Genomic DNA, 25,114 nt, shown 5'->3' with positions numbered 1-25,114 from the left:
ATTTATTACATTCTTCTTTAAATCTGAGGGTATTTCACGTATTTTGTATATGTTGCACAAGAGGTGGAATAATCTTGTCATGACTGGTTCCCTCTAGACTCTCAATAGTTTTTAGGCAATGTCATCTAATTCAGGGGCCTTGTTTCCACTTTGGTTTTCAGTGCTCTGTCAGATACTTCTCACAGTGTCATATCTCCCATGTTATTTTCACTTACTTCCTCATATCTTTCTATAATATTGATCTCAAGTTTGTTTTCTTTATATAGACCCTTGATATATTCCTTTCACCCTTCAGCATTCCCTTCTTTGCTTAATGCTGGCTTGCTATCACACTCTTGATATTCATACAGCTGCTTGTCTTTCCATCAAATGCCTCTTCAATTTCCCTCAGCATGTGTTTTTCCTCTAGTTATTCGTGCCTTTGCAGCTTTGGCATTTGCTGTCTAGCCATTCTTGCTTAGCTATTTTGCACTTTCTGTCAGTCTCAATTTTTAGACCTCTAGATATCCATTTGCTGCCTTCATTTCTTGTATTTTATATATTCCCCTTCAGTTAGTTAAATTTAATACCTCCTGTGATGTCCAGGGATTTCTATTAGGCTTTGACTTTTTACTTATATGATCCTCTGGTGCCTTACTGATTTCATCTCTCAAAGCTGTCCATTCGTCTTCTGTTGTATTCCTTTTCCCTTTTTCAGTCTAACATTGGCCAATGCTCCCACTGAACTCTTCAGAATATCTGATCCCTGCAATTTATCCAGGTCCCCATATCCTTAATTTCCTACCTTTGGCAATTTTTTTCAGTTTTTGTCTGCAAGTAATAACCAGTAAATTATAGTCAGAGTTTGCATATGCCCCTAGAAATACTCCTGTTCATCCTGCCATCGCACTTCACTAATTACCACTATATCTAACTTCAACTCATCTTTTTCCCATTTTAGAACTCCAGTTTTGTTTTCCCTAATGATGTCATCCTCCTGAGAAGTCCATGCCTGGAGATATGCTTGGGAGATTACTTTATCCCGAGAATATATTACCCAGGAGGATGCCATCATCATTAAGCCATACGGAGCTACATACACTCAGGGAAAAAGTTATGCCTATAGTTTCCCCCATTGCTTTCAGCTGTACGCAGTACCAGCACAGAAAGGCCATGTTGGCTAATGTTACAAGGCCAGATCAGTCAATTGCCCAGCTATTTCCCCTGCAACTACTGAAAAGTTTGTTGCCCCTCTTTAGGAACCACGAGTCAATCTGGCATCTCTAGAGATAGCCCTCGATTGTGGTTGCATCTATGGTATGGCTTGTACCACTGAGGCAGGCAAAGCACCCCACCATATCACGATCTGTTGTTCATGAAGTGGGGGGGGGGGGGGAGGATATTAAAAAGTGCTTTTCTCTGTTACAGTAATGAAAAACTATATTTTTACAATGGATCAAGAGACTGTCATAGCTGAGGTGACAACCTTAGGTAGAGAGAGGAGGGGGGAATCGGGGAGGGGGATTAGAAATCTGAGAGAGAAAGGGGGGAGAGTCAGAAATCTTTGTTTATTTATCCAGCTTTTCCAAGTCATGTTACTATGGTGCTTTCACCAGTAACATTGTGCAGGGTGGACCTGACATCAGCTAATGAAGAGACTAAAATAAGTAGTAACTGTTTCATACATCATAATTTACACCTTGTTAATGTTGAGGTAGAGAAGAAAGCATTGCAGACATTTATTAAAACTGTTAAACAAAGATTTGTAGCATAGAATGTCACATATTTACCACATTTCATGCTTGATATTGGTGGCAACATTTAAGGATGTATCTTACAGAAACTCAACTCTGTTGTGAATTGGAAAATTAAAAATGTGGAATAAATAGGAGAAGATGTTTCTGATCATAGGAATATTACAGAAAGGTTGATGACAAGCTGAAAATATAAAACTTGGTTTGTACAGTTGTAGAGTTTAGTTGTGCTACAAGCATAAATTTAAAATATGAAAATAGAGAAAGCTGTTTTGATTATGTCCCTCAGGTGGTGTAACATACAACCTGTATACCTGCGAATTATTTCAGATATCAAACATAACTAGAGCAGCCTGCCATTTGATTGAATTCTGGCTCTCTTTATACAGAAAATCACTGTACTGTAACTTTCTGGTCACTTTAATTTACTCTTATTCGCTCTTGGTGCCCATAGTACTTTCTGTTGTCAGTAGATGCCTTATGGCCTCATGTCAATATTTTCGCTGAACATTTCACAACAAAATAAAATTGTTGCCAGATAATTAACATTGTCTTCTTCCCAAGGAGTGCCAATGCACTATTAGAAAAAAAAGTTATTAGTGAATTGAAAGAAATGTTGTTGCTGATGGGAACAATTTTTTTCTGCTCTAGTAGATCAAACCAGTTGCTGCACCAATTGTGAAGTGGATAAGACAAATACGTTTTCCATTTTCCATAAATACCAAATTACATTGTGATTTTCCAGATAAGGAATCAGGGAATATAAATACATACATCAAAAAGAGTTTTGCATCACCTCTGTTCCGAGAGTTCTGGAAGCTGTACAGGAAATTGGAAGAGAGATCAACATAAACATAATTTCTGTCCTTTTTATTGCTCATGAAAATCACACATTGTGTGATGTACCACCATACATCGAGATCTTCAGAGGTGGTGGTCCAGATTACTTTACACACCGGTAGCTGTAATTCCCAGTAACATGCCCTCTTGCATTGATGCATAAGTTCATCAAGGCATTGTTGGTCCAGATTGTCCCACTTCTCAATGGCAATTCGGCGTAGATCCTTCAGAGTGGTTGGTGGGTCACGTCGTCCATAAACAGCCCTTTTCAATGTATCCCAGGCATGTTTGATAGGGTTAATGTCTAGAGAACATGCTGGCCACTCTAGTCGAGCGATGTCGTTATCCTGAAGGAAGTCATTCACAAGATGTGCACGATGGGGATGCAAATTGTCACCCATGAAGACAAATGCCTCACCAATATGCTGCCAATATGTGTACACTATTGGTCGGAGGATGGCATTCAAGTATTGTACACAGTTTGAGTCATAACACAACGTCCTGTGGCTGCACTAAAAGCATTATTCAACATAGTGGTGTTGCTGTCAGGGTTTCTCCAAACCATAATCCATAGGTAGCAGTCATCCACTGCAGTAGTAGCCCTTGGGTGGCCTGAGCGAGGCATGTCATCCACAGTTCCTGTCTCTCTGTGTCTCCTCCATGTCCAAACAACGTCGCTTTGATTCACTCCAGATGCCTGGACACTTCCCTTGGTGAGAGCCCTTCTTGGCACAAAGTAACAATGTGGATGCGATCAAACCACGGTATTGACCATCTAGGCATGGTTGAACTTCAGGTAACACAAGCCATGTACCTCCTTCCTGGTGCAGTGACGGGAACTGATCGGCTGTTGGACCCTCTCCATCTAATAGGAATTGCTCATGCATGGTTGCTTACATCTTTGGGCTGGTTTAGTGACATCTCTGAACAGCCAAAGGGACTGTGTCTGTGGCACAATATCCACAGTCAACGTCTATCTTCAGGAGTTCTGGGAACCAGGGTGATGCAAATTTTTTTTATGATGTGTGTAAGAACATAACTTCCCTGGTGGTCCAACTGTTCTGCGAGCACATTCATGGTAAGTATGGATCCCAAGCCATTGCAGCCTCTGACTCATAAACCATGAAGGCTTCTTTGATGTGAAGGATTCTGATTGTGGCCTTCTTTCTTCCACCCTCCTGATATCTCCTTTTTTAGCAAATCAATTAGCACCTTTGGTCCTCCGTTTTTCAAAAGTTTCTCAGTAGTGTGGGCTGTCCAAGGAAGGTTGGCCAGTGTGGCGTGTATGCCAAGAAATGTGAAATTCCACCTTCTGTGTGTGTGTGTGTGTGTGTGTGTGTGTGTTACATGAAAATTGCCCATTCACAGTAGACAACCTCTGTAGTGGGATTGTCAAGTACCTGTATGGCTGACGCTGTCCCACTGTTGGTTCCTGTGTATGTGCCCATGTATGCGTAGGGGTATGTGTGTATTGTATTTGAGACACAGGGATTTCATCCACCTATGTCATATACCCATTATTGTGGTGAGTTGGCACACAAGATGAGAAAAGCTGCTGGTTAGTGGGGAAGGAACCAAGGCACACACAGTGAAAAGACATAAACAATCCCAAACTTGTGATCGTATGTTTCCAAGTATCTAGCCATCTTTGTCCACCATCTTTCGTATTACAGGTGGATCACTATCGTTCTGGATCTGAGTGACTTGCCCTTTCTTTTTAGCCTTCCGCAATATATCCCTCTCTCTTCTCTGACTCTCTGATGAAGCGAGTTTTAGTTACGAAAGATGTGTAGTGTTTCCTTTTGACTTTGTCTGTTGGCAGTATTATGTATTTCACTTCTTGAAGGTTAAATACTGAACAGCAGTTCTTTCTTGTAATACGGGATGATTATAATTAAAGTTAAACTTTCAAACTGCTGTAGAAATAACACCACTGGTCAGAATGACATCAAATTGCAATGGAATATTATGCATCAAATTGCAATGGAATATCATCGGAGAAGGGGGGAAACGTATGGCAGAAGAAAAATAAATAGTTACAAAATGTAGCAATAGATGGGGCTGTAAGCATCATAATTTAATAGTAGTTGACTACAAATGACAAATGAATCATTCAACAGTGCCTAAGGTGTATGTTTGATGTTAAACAAACTCTACTACTCAGAGTGCATGGGTGTACAGGTGTGATACTGTTAGTTATGTAAGCCCATCCAACATGGCAAGGTCATATCACATCAGATGGGAAAAATGGGTTTTTAATTGTCCTGAGGCCAAAAACCACATAAAAAGCTTCAATCAAAATCAAATCGGATTATTAATTTCCATGTGACTGGCGCAAAACATATTCAATGTGCTGGTCACTGTTTTCAAGTTGAAATCGAGAAACAGCATGTTCCACAACTGATCAAAGTGTTTCCAGGGTCCTGTTAGAATGTGTTGTGCAGTGTGTGCCTTCAATACAGCTAAGTTTCGTGTCAGAACACTGAACATATCATCTTTCAGATAGCCCCAGACCTAGAAGTCACACGGCTTAAGATCAGGTGAACGGGGTGGCCAGGCTTTAGGGAAACGCGGCTGATGATTCTAGCATTTCAGAAGTGGCACTTCAGCAGCTGCTTAACTGGATTTGCAATGTGTGAAGGTGTGCCATCTTGCATAAAAATGATCCCATCCACATATCCACACTGTTGGAGAGCTGGAATGATGTGGTTTGCAAAAGCCACTCATAGGGCTTACCAGTGACGGTACAGGTAACAGGACTGGAAGCACCTGCCTCCTCGAAAAAAATATGGCCCTATGATATATGATGCCGTAAACCCACACCACACAGTGACCTTTTCAGGATGAAGTGATACTGGTTGATTTGCATGTGGATTTTCCGTTGCCCATATTCGACAAGTCTGTGTAGTGACATACCCTGTCAGGTGGAAGTGGGCTTCGTCTGTCCACAAAATCTTCCACGGCCAGTCACTGTCCACTTCCATGCGAGCAAGAAATTCTAAAGCGAAGGTCTCTCTTGCTGGCAGGTCAACTGGAAGCAACTAGTGCACATGGGTAATTTTGAATGGGTAGCAAAGAAGGATGTTTCGTAGGATTTTACCCACAGTGTTCACTGGTATGTGCAATGTTCAGGCAATTTTCCATGCACTACACGTTTGCACACCACCGCTTGTCTCCTCCTGCATTGCTGTGGCCACTGTTTCCACTAACATCGAATCAATTCGTTTTCTCCCTCTACCAGGTTGCACACCAAAAGAACTTGTCTTTTCAAATTTCCGAATCATTTTCTCCAGACCCACGGCAGTCATTGGACCAACACCTTTTTTCAAACCCTTCAGTGTCCAGAACTTCTTCAGAGCGATGTGTGCTCAGTCGTCATTCTTGTAATACAGCTTTACAAGCAGAGCGCGATCCTGCATTGAGACAGTCATGGCGAACGTCGCAGACACGAAAGGAGGGAACGCCGTGTACCTGGCGTATTTATACCAACTTCAAAGGCTCATGCGCATGACAGGTGTTTTAATTTACGTATTCTGACACAGCACCATCTATTGATCAATTTTTCACACCATTTCTTTTCTTCTGCCATTGGTTTTGCCCGTCTCTGATAATATTTCGTTGCAGTTTTACTTCATTCTGACCAATGGTGTTATTTCTACAGTGTTTTGAAAGTTTAGCTTTAATTATAATTACCCTGTATATTAGCTTTCCTGACTAAAGTTTCCTGTGATACAGTTAAGACCTGATAGCTACAATGTGAGAGATGCAGTCCCAAAACATGTTCTCCCTTAATTACTCAATACAAGGAAAACTGATTTACAATTCAAGGTGAAAAATGTGCTCCACAATACTTGGTCTGTTCCAGAACAAATGGTTAATCCTTTTTGTACATAAAACTGAACAAAGGTATGGTACATTTGCCTCAATAAATAAATTGAGAAACAGATTAGTATTAATGAAAATGTTGTCTCTCAACTAATCACAGGTCCTGCTCTCATGTAACAAGCTTGGTGATACGCCAGTTACAATCACACATATGAGAGTATCAGCTTGGTGAAATGAATAATTTTTCTTTTTGACCTTACACCATAGAAAGATGAGGATCTGCAGGCTCTAGGCTGTGGAGTCCACTTTGTCTATCGTAGCCAGCAAGGCCCAAGAGATAAAAGAACAGCCTATGGAGCATCCAGTGTTGATTTTGAAGGTGGCTCACTCGTGGGTAAAGTGAAAATAATGGTTGATCAGTGTGACATGCTTGCATGTTTTAAATGTGTTCCCTTTGTATATGTTGTCATGCTGTATGAATGCCCTAATTTGATAGACTGTGGTTGAGCATTACACGAGAATTCACCTTGTGGAAAACAACACTTTTGTGTTAACTGTGTTGAAGATCATTCTCCCTGATCACTGCCTTACATATCTTACAAAAAGAATGCAAAATACAAAGGAGGGAGGGGGGGGGGGGGGGGGGAATCCCACCACCGACTAACATGCTTTGAGGCTCAGAAGAATATGAATGTTACATTCTGCACAAATGACAACAAATTCTACACCATTGGTTATAGACATCTATCTTGAGGATATTAGTTTCCTATAATAGAAATTAACCTTCCCTGTGTATTGATGAGATATGCATTTATTACAATTCTTAAAACATAACTATCACAGAACAGCAGCTACAGCCTGCCAAACTTTAAAACCCACAGATAGTCCACTTCCTGATTTGACAACTTCAGCATTACTTCACTACACTATCCACATACATAACTGTGAACTGCCATATTTTCTTCTTGGATAAAAGGACAGAACCTTTACAGGAACGACCTTGGTCTGGTGTCCTGATAGCAGCAAGTTTATATTCTACCCATTTTCAAATAAGCATGATCTTCCTGAAGCTTTTCTCACAATCATTCTTGCATACACCTTCTTGGAGGCTTGCTTGCTATGGAGTATCATGACAGGTATTGGGAGATTGAATAACATAAAATACAAATCCACCAAAAATAAATGTGAAATATGTCTGTTAAAAAAGCAAGTAAAAATTCTCTCAATGCCTCCCTAAGACACAGTCTCCACTCCTTCCAATTTGACTATGTAAGTGTAGACCACATGTGGTGTGAATTCAAAGAAATAGATCAACAGTTTATGAAAGATATATACCAAACAAATTAATAGAAGACATTACATAACCCCCTTGGCACACAAAACAGATTATAACACTGTCACTGAAGCAACAAAAAAAGAAGCATGTCAAATTTTAAAGAATGCAAAATCCCCAAGATTGCCTAAGTTTTGTAGAAGCTTGAAATTTAGTGTGATCTTCAGTGTGAGATGCTTTCAATAGTTTTTACAGTGATACTCTGTCTTGAAATGTGATGGGAAACCCAAAGAGATTTTGGTCATGTGTAAAATACACCAGTGGCAAGACACAAGCAATACCTTAATTTCACAATAGCAATGGTACTGTTACTCATGACAGTGCCACTACAGCAGAGACACTAAACATGGTTTTCTCAAATTCCTTCACCAAGGAAGACAAATTAAATATACCAGAATTCGAATCAAGAACAACAGCTAACATGAGTAACTCAGATGTAGATATTCTCACTGTAGTGAAGCAGCTTTAATCACTTAACAAAAGCAAGACCTGTGGTCTGGATTTACACCAGTTATGTTCCTTTCAGTGGATGTGGATATAATAGCTCCATACTTAGCAATCATATACAACCACTTGCTAATCATAAGATCCACACCTGAAGAGTGGAAAGTTGCACAGGTCACACCAATACTCAAGAAAGGAAATAAGAGTAATCTGCTGAATTACAGATCCTTATCACTAACGTCGATTTGGAGTAGGAGTTTGGAACATGTAGTGTGTTCAAACATTATGAATTATCTAAAAGAAAACAATTTATTGACAACACTTATTCAGAAAATATCATTCTTGGAAAACACAACTGGCTCTTTATTCTCAGGATATGGAGGGCACTATACCGACAACTTGTAGTGTCATGGAATGGATAGTGGTATTCTGTAGCTACACCTAACTAGCTATGTTTCATAAAAGATTCATGTCTTCATGTAGAATGTCTTGACAAGAATCTAAAATTCTTCACTGACTCCAGATCGATCTCATTAGGCTCCCCCTTTCTTAAATAAGCTGCACCACCTTACTACAGCTGTGATTACACACTTTAACTTCATTAAAGGTAGACATTGATGCTACCTGACTCACTATCCTCAATCTTAGCCAATGAAAACCAACCAGTGCATCTAATCTTTAAATTTATCTGATGATGCAGCGTTTATAATGTTATTTGAAGGTCAGACAGTATTGTCTTGCCAGCCCTTGGGCAGGGGGTGGTCGGTTGCCTTGCAGGAGCAGTCTACCATGGGAGACCTCTGGCTGTTCTTGGCTAGTAGCTTGGTCTTTGAACCCATGTTCTAATTTTCTTATTCTTTTACATCCCTTATTGTTTTAGTCTAAGTGTGTTAACATTATTTGCTCTTACAGTTTCATTGAGCTGCCTGTCTCACTGGTCTTTTATAGTGATCAGAGACCTTATAATCAGGCACAGAAGGTGTGCCACTTTTCGTTATCCCCAGAGGACCTTACGACGTTTTTGGCTGAAATACTTCATCCACTATGATACCTTACCTTACCTTACCTTTATAGCTGGTTTAATCCTCATCTTTTACTTTTTCTCTCAGATGAACATGATGATGGTCATCTCGGCTGTCCATCTCATTCCTTTTAGAAAATTTTTATTTGTGTGACACTCTGAGGATGGAGGGAGCAGTGACCTAGCAGTTTGATCCCTTAAACCCATCATTCCTATTCAGTCCAAAACACAACTTATCTATTCACTATATATATATGTAAAAGTTCCAGTTTGTTAGGTCAGGTGCGTTGCTACTGGCAAGCCATAATGTTAGATTTCAAGAAGGTTTATGTTCATCACTTGGATCACGGAATGTTGTTTACTGAATAGTACAAAAAGAAAATATTTTGGAACTAATGTGGCATACCAGCTGCTCTGTGCCTCTATATTGTGCATTTTTATTGAGAGCATTGCATTTAAGCTCAACATATTCACTGCTTGCTACAAAGTTTACTAGAAATGTCACAAGTATTTTACAGGTTATAAGTATTAACATATCTGTTTTATAGTTTTGTTATTACATACTGTAACAGTCATGTAAAAGTAGATGCACATTGTTTTTATTTATTTACTTATTTATTTCAGGGTGTTCCTCAACAAAAGAACAAGTAATATTGTGGCAGTGGATTCGCTCCTGGAATAGTACTATGAAAGGCATACCTGGGAGATACATCAGTGAAACACCTGAGTCACGAGCTATTTATCCATCATCTAAGGACAGCTGGTTCATATCGTTTCTTGTTCTTAGCAAAGGACTCGGCTGCTTTGGCGTGTTCTTAGGATGTGATCTGTTGAAGAAACTCAGTGTTATTCCGCTGGTGTGTTTTGTTAAATGCATGTAAGTATTAGTTTTAATTTACTTCTTGTGGCGTTGGTTGTAAATATAAATAAAAACCTTCTTTTACTACATGTACACTAAATTAGTTGAAGTTTAGATACTTTGTCCATGGAGGAGTACTGTAACTCTGCAGTTAAATTTTCTTCCATTGTTACAACCCTGTATGTTTGACAAGCTACAGTTATTTTGCATTAATTCTGAGATTGACTGAAGGCGTGTTTCACATTAAGAGCTCAGTCTGTTATTGTATGATGCTGAAGTAACTGGATACATTTGAATGAAGAACTTATAAAAAAGTGTGGCTAGACTTCCCAATCCTCCCTACATACAAATAGGTCAAAGGAAGACAGCTTGTGCCTGTCTGCAGCTTCATATACGTACATACTCTGCAAGCCTCCATAAGGTGCATGGTGGAGGGTACCACATACCCATTTCCTTTCCTGTTCCACATGCAAATACAACAAGGGGAGAAAGACACACTAAAAGTGTCCATACAAGAGCTAATTTCTTGCATCTTATCTTTGTGGTCCTTATGCAAAATGTATGTTAGCATCAGTTAAATTTCCACTATAGTAATAGTGCCTTGCAAAAAGAGCGTTGTCGTCCTTCCTGCCAGGGATTCCCATTTGATATCGTGAAGCATCTTGCTTGCATGCTGATTGAACATACCCGTAATAAATCTAGCAGCGTGCCTCTGAATTGCTTCAGTGTTTTCTTTTAATCCGACCTGATGGGGATCCCAAACATGTGAACAGTACTCAAGAATGGATCACACTAGAGTTCTGTACACCTTCTCACTTATGGATGAACTACACTTTTTCAAGATTCTCCCAATAAAATATAGTCAAGCATTTGCCTTCCCACCTACCAACATGACATGCTGATTCCATTTTATATTTCTAGGCATACTAGATACTTGATCATTGTGACTCTGAAGCATCTACATCTACACCTACATTTACACTCCGCAAGCCGCCCAACGGTGTGTGGTGGAAGGCACTTTATGTGCCACTGTCATTACCTCCCTTTTCTGTTCCAGTCGCGTATGGTTCGCGGGAAGAACGACTGTCTGAAAGCCTCCGTGCGCGCTTGAATCTCTCTAATTTTGCATTCGTGATCTCCTCGGGAGGTATAAGTAGGGGGAAGCATTATATTCGATACCTCATCCAGAAACGCACCCTCTCGAAACCTGGCGAGCGAGCTACATCGCGATGCAGAGCGCCTCTCTTGCAGAGTCTGCCACATCTCCGTAACGCTATCATGGTTACCAAATAACCCTGTGACGAAACGCACCCTACTATTGCTGTATTCGAACAATACAGGATTGTTTGTCCTACGTATCCCCACTGATGTACAGTTTTCTGTAGTTAGAGCAAGCTGACATTCATCACACCAGCATCTTGTATCTTCTTACAGTCGCTCAAGGACAACACCTGCCTGTACACCACAGAATCGTCAGCAAACAGTTGTAAATTACAGGTCGCCCTGTCTGCTAGATCAGTCAGATCATTTATGTATATAGAGAACAAGAGTAGTCCTATAACACTATTCAAGAGCACACCTGATGTTGGCCCCCTTGTCTGTTAGGAACATTCGCCGTCAAGGACAATGTATTGGGTTCCATTACTTAAAAAGTCTTCAGGCCAGTTTTGTACCTGGGTACCTAATCCATATGCTTGGACCCTTATCAACAGTGTGCTATGGAGTACTGTGTCAAACATTTCTAGAAATCTGGGAATGTAGAATCTGCCTGTCACTCTCCTTCCATGGTTCTTAGGATATTGTATGAGAAAAGGGCAATCTGAGTGTCACAAGAGTGATGCTTTCTAAATCTCTGCTGATTTGTGGGCAGAAGCTTTTCTGTCTCAAGGAAATTTATTATTTTCGAACATGGAATGTGTACGGGAATTCTGCAGAAAACCAAAGTTAAGGATATCGGTCTGTAATTAAGTGGGTCCATTCTTTTACCTTTCTTATACGTAGGAGTCACCTGTGCTTTTTTCCAGTTGCTTGGCAGTTTTCTCTGAGTAAGAGATTTGCGATAAAGGCTGGCTAAACAGGGGGCTAATAGCACAGAGCACTTTCTGTAGAATCAAATTGGGAATTTGTCTGGACCTGGTGACTTATCTGTTTTCGCCTCCTTCAGGTGTTTTTCTTGGCCACTGCTCCATGTGAGAGTCTATATTAGTCACACAACAATGTGTTTGTACAATCCACCTGTGTGAAAGGTTTCTTAAACTTGAAATTTAAAACTTCAGCTTTCCTTTTGATGTCTGCTGTTGCCACCCCAGACTGATTGACAGGTGGCTGGATAGAAGTGTTTGACTCCCTTAGTGATTTTACATATGAGAAGAATTTTGTCAGATTCTCGGCAAGCTTTTTGCTAAGGTATGACAGTAAAAGATGTCGCATGCTTCAGGCATTGATCTTCTTACGGTCGCACGAATTGCTACTACCTTTAGCCTGTCAACATTTGCGGATTGTGTTTTGAACCGAGAGCGCAACAATCTCTTTTTCCTCAGAATTCTGCAAACTGTGTTATTAAACCATGAAGGGTCCTTTTCATCCGTAATCCATTTATTTGGCACATACGTCTCCAGAGCGTGATTTACAGCCAGACTCTATGTCTGTCATATTGGTGCTAAGTGATTCCATTCATTGTCTAAATTGGATACTAACTACTAATTACCTGCCTTTTCTAGCATAAATACTCTTGTAGCCTTCTGGATGGATTCATTAGCTTTAGTAACCATCATCACTGTGATGACATGATGATCACTAATCCAATTCTCTATACCAACACTGTTGATAAGGTCAGGACTGTTTGTAGCTACAAGGTCTAAAATATTGCCTTTGTGTGTGGGTTGTCTAATTGTTGAAGGCAGTTTTCAGAAAATGTATTTAGAAGTACTTCACAAGAATGACTGCCTGTACCACCTGCAGTGAATCTATATAGACGTCCCAGTCTATGCTCAGTAGATTAAAATCACCTCCAACTAACACTGCATGATCTGGGTATTTCCACACTACTGAACCTTACTTTCCTTGAATGATTCTACAACTATTGTGGCAGAATCAGGTGGCTAGTGTAAAAATATATTATTATTAACTTGATTTCACCTATGCTTGTTACTCATGTCCAGATAACTTCACTGTCAGGCTAAATTTTGACCCCAATAGACACTATATTTTGGTCAACAACAATGAAGACTCCTCCTCCTTGTGGCATCTCATCTGTCATTTTGATATATGTTGCTTGCCTCACTAAATATTTCAGAGCTTTCTACTTCAAGTTTCAGCCAGCTCTTGGCCCTGAGAATAATTTGAGTGTGTTAACTTACCTGGAGGGCAGTAAGTTCAGGAAAGTTATTACAAAAATTTTGACAGTTTATTTTTACAACTTTGACAGTCAAAGTGTCTCTACTTTGTATGGATTTAATTTTGCCCTGTGCTTATCAACTGGCAAGCATTCATCAGAGGACCTCAAACTACTGCCTAATCTAAAACAACCCCATACTTGTGACACAAGTACTCCACTACCCAAGTAGCTGCTTCCTGTGCGTAGTGCACCCCTGACCCATCGTGGGGAACCTACTACTTTCCAATCCATAATGTAGGTTGAGAAACCTGCAGCCATGAGTGTCACAGAATCAACGGAGCCTCTGGTGGAGACCCTCCACATGACTCCAAATAAAAGGATCCCTATCGACTATTGGTATTATGCTGCAAATTGTGTTCTGCTTGTACCCCATTAGAGAAGCCAGCATTCTTCACCATTTCTGCCAGCAGCACATAGGAATTGAGGATGTTCTCAGAATCCACGTAACAGGTGTAATTGGTGCCGACATGAGCAACACCTTGCAGACTATTGCAACTTGCAACCTTGACAGCTGCAGGCAGGGCCTCCTCCACATCTTGGTTGAGGCCCCACAACAGACACACTAAGTGTACGTTGGAATACTTTCTGCCATGGCACTATTACCCTAAAGGGCTTCATGAAGCATCTAACATTGGTGCTTCCGATAGCTAGTTAACCTGTCACCCCCATGTGCCTGCTCGGATCCTAGTGAAGAAGTGGCCATTTCTCCTTTCAGAGAGTGAATGGATGTGGCCAGACAGACAGCCTCCACATTGACCCTCCACCTTGATGCAATCTACTACATAATAACCTGTCACTCACCCTGCATTGAGTGTGGATCTTCTGCAAAACAAGCAACCCCTGAGGAGACCCATGCAATGCGCCAGTTTCTACACTGCTGCTACACTCAAAGGCAGCAGCTTGCAGACAGCTGACCATGCCCATAAGTGTCTTCAGCTGTTCGTGGACTGCGGCAAGCTCTACATGTGTCTGCATACAGCAAGCACACACCCTATCCATCCTGCTACTACCAACTTGATAATTAAACTGTGAAAACAAACACAGAGAGCTGAATGTGTGACTTGTTACTCTCCTGGTGATTCACCAACAGCGGCTGGCAACTGACTGAGCTGTAATCATCCCAGTTACCGACCATCCAAAACAAACAAACAAACAAATAAATGACTACTGCACTACAGACTGTGTATATGTTACCATTACTAAAAGCTGTACTATACTGCTGGGGCACACAACACAAGTGAACAATGGTTTTTAAATTTGGTACAGCACATAATGGCAGAGTATACTGAAGATCTCACAAAGTCGGTAGCATAACAACATTCAGATCTTGACAGTAATTAATAGTTGACAGCAAGGTGCAAACTGAGATCGGGAGTCTTTCATCTGCCTAGATACAGACACTGGTGTCAGTAGTGCTAGTTTTGAGTTGATTTGCACAGCCGATGCTGTAGACTTGTGCTGGTGGCTGATGGTGGGGCCTCTGGTGCCGATCCCCACATCTGTGGCTAGTGAGCCATAGCTTAGTGCATAGAATAACATCTGTAGAGTGCTGGTTTGACCAGTTGTTCATGTGGCACAAATGTACATGTTACTGTTACTAAAACGCAATAATACACCTCTTAAATACAGAAATATGCAATTAATTTAAGACTTAAACTATGCACTTACACTATGATCTACAGTGTGTGCCTTTGCTTTGAATAATAGCTGTTTGATTAACAGTAAAAATTGTGTCAGTATTTTGCAACCATGACATAAAACTGATTGTTCAGTAATATTCACTAATGTCAGCACTTGCATTCCTTGTAACTAGAATTATTACATTCTTCATGAAGTCTGTGGGAATTTTGCCAGTCACACATATCTTGCACATTAAATGGAATAGTTTTTCCCTGGCTAGCTCTCTCAAGATCTCAGTAACAGAGTGTAAGTCATCCACTGGAGGGGCCTTATTTTGGATTGGGTCTTTCAGTGCTACGTTCAATTGTTCTCACAGCCCCACACTTTTCATCTCATTGTCATGTGCTCCTTTTCCCTTTGTGTAATATATTACCGTATATACTCGAATCTAAGCCGCACCTGAAAAATGAGACTCGAAATCAAGGAAAAAAAATTTTCCCGAATCTAAGCCGCACCTGAAATTTGAGACTCGAAATTCAAGGGGACAGAAAAGTTTTAGACCGCAACTCCAAATCGAAATAAAGTTGGTCCATTGTAACATGATATACATCGAATGGATGAAGATACAGCTACAGTAGTTTGGTTCGAGTCGTAAGCTTAACAGTTAAGCTTTACCAAGTAGCCATTGCTATGTGTCAGGCGCTCCGTCCGAATTTATACGGGTACCCTTCCTTTTTCACGTGCTTGGTCTGGTTTGAATCGATTGCTTATTTTGCTTTGATCTGATAAGTGCCGTTCTCTTTGTCATAGGCGTTTACGTCACTCTAAGCTGAAAATGCATTATTGTACTGTGTTATGCGTTGTTTGTCGCACTCTGATAATGAGTGTTTACAGCCTGTCGCGCTCGCGGCATGGATTGCTTCTGTGCGCACTACCGCGGCTTACAATTAAAAAACAGAGAGGAATTGTCTCATAAGCGAAACAGTGGCGAAAGACTGCTATTTGTTGTTACTTACACTGCAGCTTTCTTTGATAATGGTCAACAAGAACCAAATAATAGACTGCGTACAATAGAACTTGTTCTGAACGAAAGTTGAGCAAAAATTTTTCTGTGTTTGAAAATCTTTGCAGACGCCTCTTTAGTACATTACATTCTGCACTGAAATTAGATTCATCTTAGATTTAAAAATCTAGTCAGTTGCTTTGCTTCATTTCTGACTGTATCACTATTCAGCATAAGAATAATATGAATATAAACATTGACATGATATGTACGGTATATTCTTCCGCGTTTGCTGTTGTCTCACTCTATTTTCGTAGTTTATTAGGCAGACAGGATTTAGCAAACACCGTAGCATACATGGCATAATGTTTACATTCTTCTACCTTTTCTTTTAATTTATTTACTGACACAGAGGTTTTGGCACCAGTATTTATCTTAATGCGTGCAAAGCACGCCTGTGTAGCGCTACATATATTTGATGGCAGAAGTTAATTGTAGCAGCACCTACCAACATTTTTCAGAACTTCCGCTTACTTTTAACTCAATTCTAAGCCTCAGGCGGTTTTTTGGATGACAAAAACCAGAAAAAAAGTGCGGCTTAGATTAGAATAAATACGGTAAGTTCATTTCCTGGTACATCCCTTATATGTATTCTGTCCACTTTTCAGTAGTCTTTTCTTTGCTTAGTATTTGCTTTTATCTGAGCTCTTTCTATTCATACAGATGCTTCTCTTTTCTCCAGTAGTCCCATTTTTTTTTTACAGACAGCATGTATCCTTCTCTAGTCATGCGTGCTTTTACAGCCTTCTGTTTGTGATACAACCTTGCCTGCTTAGAAATTTTGCACTTTCTGCCAGTGTTGTTAGTCTGTTAGGTTAGAAATCTCATGTGTAGCACAGTGGGTCACTCTTTCATTTTTTCATAAGTGATTTCACGGGCACACATTTCTGTTGTAGGTTATTGATATATCCGTTTTTTTTTAAATATCTAACATAGTCTATCTTCTATCATGCAGATTGTGTGTGCATACACTTGACTGATTGAGCTTTACAAAGAAAATTTTAACCCCTTTTTTAACCACACTCACCTCCACATATTTTAGTAAGGACCTTTAAAGAGCCTAATACACAATGCCCTACGATCACATATGGGTTTTGGTTTGCTGCGTGATTACATTGCATAAATTCAACAATATTTCACTGAACATGTGTTCAACATCTTCAGCTGATGATTACTGCCAATAAGTAGCAGTTAGTGTGCCAAGAGCCTCTTATTGGACACTGAGGTGTGGCTTGCCTTCCGCAGGCGTTCTTGGTTGGTGGTGGTGGTGGTTTTAGCTGCCCTCTGTCAGTTTGCTATTGTCGACTTCTCTGACATAAGATATCGATGATAATAATAATAATAATAATAATAATAATAATAAGAATAAGAAGAAGAAGAAGAAGAAAAAAAGAATAGACCTCCGGTATGTTCTGCCAGTCGTAAAAGGCGACGAAAAGAACAAACCACTAATAGGGCTAACCCCCCTTTTAGTGTGAGTTGGGTCAGGACAGAACTAATGAAGCCTCGGACAAATGCTGTGATGGTCGGGGACGACGCTTAAACCTATGCCCGTCCACGATGGTAACGACACTGCTAGCCACACGGAAAATGATTTAAATCCAAATAGAGATGTTTTGCAGGATATGCTTCCTGCAACCACTCTAGACGGAAAACAAAGACAGAGGATGAGATGGTCAGATGAAGTTACCCGACACCTCATGTTCTGTTATTACCTAGCAACAAACTTAGGAACCAACACAACTGGATACAGATCACAAGTATACACAACATTTATTACCAGATACCCAGAATTATAATTTTTAACAGAACAACGATTAGCTGATCAGATCTGTGTAATAATCAAAAATAACAGGATACCCCAGTCAGAATTAGAAAACATCAAACAACAAGTACAACAAATACCGGAACAAAATAATGTGCAATCAGAAGAAGAAGAAAATACAGTAATGGACTCAAACATCCCAGAGCAAACAAACTAAGAACTACATGCATCAATTAAACAATCAGAGGAAAACGAAATCTTAAGACAGCCACCAGAACAAGCACAAAAAGAACACGAAGTGACACACATGTTAGAAGTAGAAGAAAAATTTCAGCTGACATATATAGAATACAAAGACACAAATACAGACATTAGACCATTCTTGCATAGACCCCCAAATAACTCACAAGTCGAAACAACAATAACAACTATCAACACAATCATACACAACAAAATAAATGAAATCAAAACTATGGAAGAGCTACAACTACTGGTTTATATAGGAGCACTCACTACACTAAATATACACACTAGGCAGAAATCAGAACCAACCAACACACAGAAGAAACCCACAAAACCAGCATGGCAACACAGGCTACAGATCAGAATAGAAAAGCTGAGAAAAGACATCAGACAGCTAACACAATTTATAAGAAATGAAATATCAGACAAAAAACGAAAAAGGTTAGGTAAAATCTCACAACAAGAAGCAATAGAGCAATTAGATGAAAAGAAGCAGAAATTACAAATGTTGACCAAACGACTTAGAAGATACAAAAAAAGTGAAAATAGAAGGGAACAAAACCAAATATTCAACACAAACCAAAACAAATGTTATCAGACAATAGATAACACACACATTAAAATAGACAATCCACCAAACATAACAGACATGGAACACTTCTGGAGCAACATATGGTCAAACCCGGTACAACATAGCAGACATGCACGGTGGATACAAGCAGAAACAGATACATACAAGATGATACCACAAATGCCTGAAGTGATAATTTTGCAACATGAAGTCACCCGAGCAATTAATTCCACGCACAATTGGAAAGTCCTGGAAAAGATAAAATATCAAATTTATGGCTAAAGAAGTTCACCTCAATACATTCACATCTAAATAAATTATTTAACAGTTACATTTCAGACCCATACACATTCCCTGATACACTTACACAAGGAATAACTTACCTGAAACCTAAAGATCAAGCAGACACAGCAAACCCAGCAAAATATCGCTCCATAACATGCCTACCAACAATATACAAAATATTAACTTCAGTCATTACACAGAAATTAATGACACATACAACACAGAACAAAATTATAAATGAAGAACAAAATGATTGTTGCAAAGGAGCACGAAGATGTAAAGAGCAACTGATAATAGATGCAGAGGTGACATATCAATCTAAAACTAAACAAAGGTCGCTACACTATGCATACATTGATTACCAAAAAGCTTTTGATAGTGTACCCCACTCATGGTTACTACAGATATTGGAAATATACAAAGTAGATCCTAAATTGGTACAGTTCCTAAACATAGTAATGAAAAATTGGAAAACCACACTTAATATCCAAACACATTCAAATAATATAACATCACAGCCAATACAGATCGAACATTGAATATACCAAGGAGACTCATTAAGTCCTTTCTGGTTCTGCCTTGCTCTGAACCCACTATCCAACATGCTAAACAAAACAAATTATGGCTATAATATTACTGGAACATACCAATACAAAGTCACACATTTGCTATACATGGATAATCTAAAACTACTGGCAGCAACAAATCAACAACTCAACCAATTACTAAAGATAACAGAAGTATTCAGCAATGATATAAATATGGCTTTTGGAACAGACAAATGTAAGAAAAATAGCATAGTCAAGGGAAAACACACTAAACAAGAAGATTACATATTGGATAACCACACTGACTGCATAGAAGCGATGGAAAAAACAGATGCCTATAAATATCTAGGATACAGTCAAAAAATAGGAATAGATAATACAAATATTAAAGAAGAACTAAAAGAAAAATATAGACAAAGACTAACAAAAATACTGAAAACAGAATTGACAGCAAGAAACAAGACAAAAGCTATAAATACTTATGCTATACCGATATTGACCTATTCATTTGGAGTTGTGAAATGGAGTAACACAGACCTAGAAGCACTCAATACACTTACACGATCATAATGCCACAAATATAGAATACATCACATACATTCAGCAACAGAAAGATTCACATTAAGCAGAAAGGAAGGAAGAAGGGGATTTATCAACATAAAAAACCTACATTATGGACAGGTAGACAATTTAAGAAAATTCTTTATAGAACGAGCAGAAACTAGCAAAATACACAAAGCAATCACTCATATAAATACATCGGCTACACCATTGCAATTTCATAACCACTTCTACAACCCTTTAGATCACATAACATCAACAGATACAAAGAAAGTAAATTGGAAAAAGAAAACACTACATGGCAAGCACCCATATCATCTAACACAGCCACACATCGATCAAGATGCTTCCAACACATGGCTAAGAAAAGGCAATATATACAGTGAGATGGAAAGATTCATGATTGCAATACAGGATCAAACAATAAACACCAGATATTACAGCAAGCATATTATTAAAGATCCCAATACCACAACAGATAAATGCAGACTTTGCAAACAACAAACAGAAACAGTAGATCACATCACAAGCAGATGTACAATACTAGCAAATGCAGAATACACCAGAAGACATGACACTGTAGCAAAAATAATACGTCAACAACTTGCCATACAATATAAACTAATAAAACAATACTACGGTATGTTGATGATTTTCACTTATGGACCGTCTGACAGCAACTGAATAAAACACAATTTTAGTGCCATACGCGTTTCGCCTTTATTTTCTGCAAGGCATCATCAGTGGCCTGTAATATGTACATATGTTAGCTATTTTATTTACATTTTGAACCTGTTGTACACGTTGACAGGGAATGCTTGACATAGCTGTATTGACATCTTCAATTTTTTGGCCCTGTCCTCCTCAGTTGCGCGTAATACTACGGTATGTTGATGATTTTCACTTATGGACCGTCTGACAGCAACTGAATAAAACACAATTTTAGTGCCATACGCGTTTCGCCTTTATTTTCTGCAAGGCATCATCAGTGGCCTGTAATATGTACATATGTTAGCTATTTTATTTACATTTTGAACCTGTTGTACACGTTGACAGGGAATGCTTGACATAGCTGTATTGACATCTTCAATTTTTTGGTCCTGTCCTCCTCAGTTGCGCGTAATACTACGGTATGTTGATGATTTTCACTTATGGACCGTCTGACAGCAACTGAATAAAACACAATTTTAGTGCCATACGCGTTTCGCCTTTATTTTCTGCAAGGCGGTCCATAAGTGAAAATCATCAACATACCGTAGTATTACGCGCAACTGAGGAGGACAGGACCAAAAAATTGAAGATGTCAATACAGCTATGTCAAGCATTCCCTGTCAACGTGTACAACAGGTTCAAAATGTAAATAAAATAGCTAACATATGTACATATTACAGGCCACTGATGATGCCTTGCAGAAAATAAAGGCGAAACGCGTATGGCACAAAAATTGTGTTTTATTCAGTTGCCGTCAGACGGTCCATAAGTGAAAATCATCAACATACCGTAGTATTACGCGCAACTGAGGAGGACAGGACCAAAAAATTGAAGATGTTAATAAAACAATAGGTTCCCACATACAAGTATGCACCACAAAATGTACTGGAGAATGATGAATACAAATTATACTGGAACAGAACCATTGTAACAGATAAAGCAACACCACATAACAAACCTGACATCGTACTCACCAATAAAAAGAAGAAATTAACACAACTAATCGAAATATCCAAACTAATACATCAAATATACAGAAGAAAACAGGAGAAAAAATTGAAAAATACATCCAACTGGCTGAGGAAGTCAAGGACATGTGGCATCAGGATGAAGTTGACATAAAGGAAGTCATGCTTGATCAAGGTCCGCGTCACTTTCCATTTTTAACCAGACATAATGTCTGAGAAAGGAAAGAAGTAATAATAATAATAATAATAATAATAATAATTACTGTTGACTTTTTGCACAGTCGATCACCCTTCATTTGTTGCTGCATTACCAAAGACAAGATAGTTAATAACTTCTGTGCACATTAGACATTATTTCAACTTCCTATTTCTGAAATTTCTACTTATCTGCACTGTTTCTGATTTTTGTTATCTCTGTCCGATTGGAAATGAAATGTTAAATAGCTTTTAAGTCATAGTTTACATTTCGTAATATTTTATCTTTGACTAATACACACGCTATTGTGGAAATCACTTTAGTTTTTTATTAACAACATTTAACAATAATTAAGTGATCATGAATGATTGTGTTTTATATATAGAGGAGGGAAGGTTGATCCTACGATTACTCTCGGCAATTACGGCAACAGAACTATGGCCCATTACTGTACTTTGATACAGTCATTCAAACTTCGTTTGCTTTTAATTTTAGAAAGCTAAGTGTCCGACTCCATTTTTATATTCAATTTAACGTCCCTTTGTATAGTCTACAGATCCTATTACCGGTTATCTGGCATGTAATAGAATTTAATACTGAGCACTACTTTCTCTCATGCACACGGTAACGCCAGTTATGTCACATGCCGCAGCTGTGTAGACTTATTCAGAGTGCAGAAAACCAATCTTTTAATTGAGAACAATATTATCAGGCTTATTGTCACATAGGGGACAGGCGATTGATAATATCAGAAATGATTAATAGCATTGAGAAAGTTGTAATTAAAATTAATGATGTATAATATCTCATCAGAATAACACCCGCAGCAAAGTAGCCCTTCAGGGAAATCAAAGAGGGTTTAATGTGGCTACTTTTCTTTCAATATTCTGTTGTAAAAGCCATGCACGAGTATTGCTAGTTGTTTTTTTTTCTGTGCTCTGAATAAGTCTATGTGGCTGTGGTGTGTGATGTAACTAGCATTTCCCTGTGCACAAGAGAAAGTAGTGCTCAATATTGAACTCTGTTACATGCCGAATAACCGATAATAGGATCTGTGCACTATACGAAGGGACGTTATATGGAATATAAAAATAGAATCGGACACTTAGCTTTGTGAAAGTAAAAGCATACAAATTTTGAATGACTATCGAAGTATAGTAATGGACCATAGTTCTTGCTACAATATCTTTCAGTGACAAACTATAAAAATCACAGACATTTTAGCTGTCATAATTGCTGAGAGTAATTGTAGGGTCAACCCTCCTTTTTCTTATATACAAAATGCAATCATTCCTATCATTTAATTATTATTAAATGTTGTTAATAAAAAAGTAAAGTGATTTCCACAATAGTGCATGTATTAATCAATGAAAATCATAGTCAAGCTGCAAACTGTATCTCTGGATTACGGAAGGTTCGATTATGAAATTTTGATGATTATGGTGGTGGTGGTGATGATGATGATGATGATGATGATGATGATGATGATGATGATGATGCCGATACCGATGTCCCATACTCCGAGGAATGTAGGGGACGATGAGAAATATTACAAAGTGTAAATTGTGACTTTAAAGCTATTTAACATTTAATTTCCAATCAGACAGAAATAATACAAAATCAGAAACAGTGTGGATAAGTAGTAACATTGGAAATAGGAAGTTGAAATAATATCTATCATCTGAAGACGTTATTAACTATTTAGTCTTTGATAATGCAGCAACAAATGAAGAGTGATCGACTGTGCAAAAAGTCAACATTACTTATTATTATGAAAACCCAAGATTTAGTCACCGTTACAGTGAAGATGTTTGTGGCTGCTGCATCTGATATGTAAATACAATGGAAAGTCGGGCATATACAATAGAGAACAACATCAATATCTTATGTCAGAGAAGTCGACAACAGCAGACCGATAGAGGGTGGCTACATGCTGCTGCTGAGTATAACTTTGGCGATTAGCCAAACAACAACTGGTTGCTGTATGAATCCTCCGCTGTTATTTTCTCCTTTATGATGCAGTTAGAAAGTAAAAACTGAGATATTACCTAGATTTTCTCATACATGATGTGATGTTGCAATGTTTGTTACTGTGGTCTTGCTCTGTATGATAGCTCTGGCTAATATCAGGAATTCAGTCTACCACGGAGTCTCATACACTTTGTACTATGACAGTAGCCAGCAAGTTCTCCATTTTGTGTGTTGGAGTAAACATTTAAATTTTTATCTGTGAAATATTCATCTGGTTCCAGAAGAATTGATTTTGAAGTACATTCATGTTTTATCCAAGTTTTCAGATGGTTTGTCCTTTCTGTTTGTGTTTTGATAGTATTATTTAATAAGAGAGGTGCTATATGAAGTCTGTTCAAAAAATTCTGGAACATTCGTAATTTTGCCCCAATGGTGTGTTGGAATGAAATGCAGCTGGCATTCCTGCACATACCTGTGTTCCATGTGTAATTGCCGGAAGTTTCATTGTTGTATGCTTGTTTGTTGTTGTTCAGTGCTATATTGAGTAGAATGCTGTGTCACATAGTTAGCGAATTTTGAGATGGCAGAGTTAGAGGAGCAACGTGTCTGCATTAAATTTTGTGTGAAACTCAAGAACACCACTACAGAGACACACCAAATAATGTAGGAAGCCTACGGTTATGTGTGCTTAAGCCGTACTCAGTGTTAGGAATGGTTCACATGGTTTAAAAATGACCAGAAAGAAGTTCAAGATGACCCTCATTCAGGGTGCCCTTCGACGTCTACCAACAACGCTCATCTCAGGGATGTCAGTGAAATTGCGCATGCCGATCGAAGACTGACTGTCCAAGTGATTGCAGAAGAACGTAACATTTCAGTTGGATCGTGTCATGAAATCATGACTCAGCATCTTGGAATGCATCGCGTTGATGCCAGGTTCGATACACGGTTTGTGAGTAAAGACCAGAAAGATCTTCGGCTCACAATCTGTGAAAAGCTTTTGGATCGCACAAATAAGAATGAGATGTTCCTTAAGAGAAGCATAACTGGTGATGAGATGTGGGTTTACAGTTATGATGTTGAGACCAGGGTTCAGTCTCCATGATGGGTCAGGAAAGTGCTTTTACTTTGAAGGATTAGTTCATGATGAATTCATGCCA

General features: G+C 38.9%; 1 protein-coding gene across 2 annotated transcripts in view; it reads left to right on the top strand.

Moving 5' to 3' along the window:
• LOC126480793 (zinc transporter 5-like) overlaps positions 1-25,114 on the top strand; it is a 258,821-nt gene that overhangs the window by 22,868 nt on the left and 210,839 nt on the right. The window contains exon 2 of one of the 2 annotated variants that reach the window (XM_050104106.1): positions 9,821-10,073. In XM_050104106.1, coding sequence (XP_049960063.1) covers positions 9,883-10,073 — 191 coding nt within the window. In that variant the 5' untranslated portion in view covers positions 9,821-9,882. Of the gene's footprint in view, positions 1-9,820; positions 10,074-25,114 lie in introns of those variants that run through there. The other variant, XM_050104107.1, reaches the window with a different exon arrangement.

This window comes from Schistocerca serialis, chromosome 5 (assembly GCF_023864345.2).
Source record: "Schistocerca serialis cubense isolate TAMUIC-IGC-003099 chromosome 5, iqSchSeri2.2, whole genome shotgun sequence".
Taxonomy (NCBI): Eukaryota; Metazoa; Arthropoda; class Insecta; order Orthoptera; family Acrididae; genus Schistocerca; species Schistocerca serialis.
The sequence above is the reverse complement of the archived record's forward strand: the minus strand, read 5'-3'. Positions and strand labels throughout refer to the sequence as shown.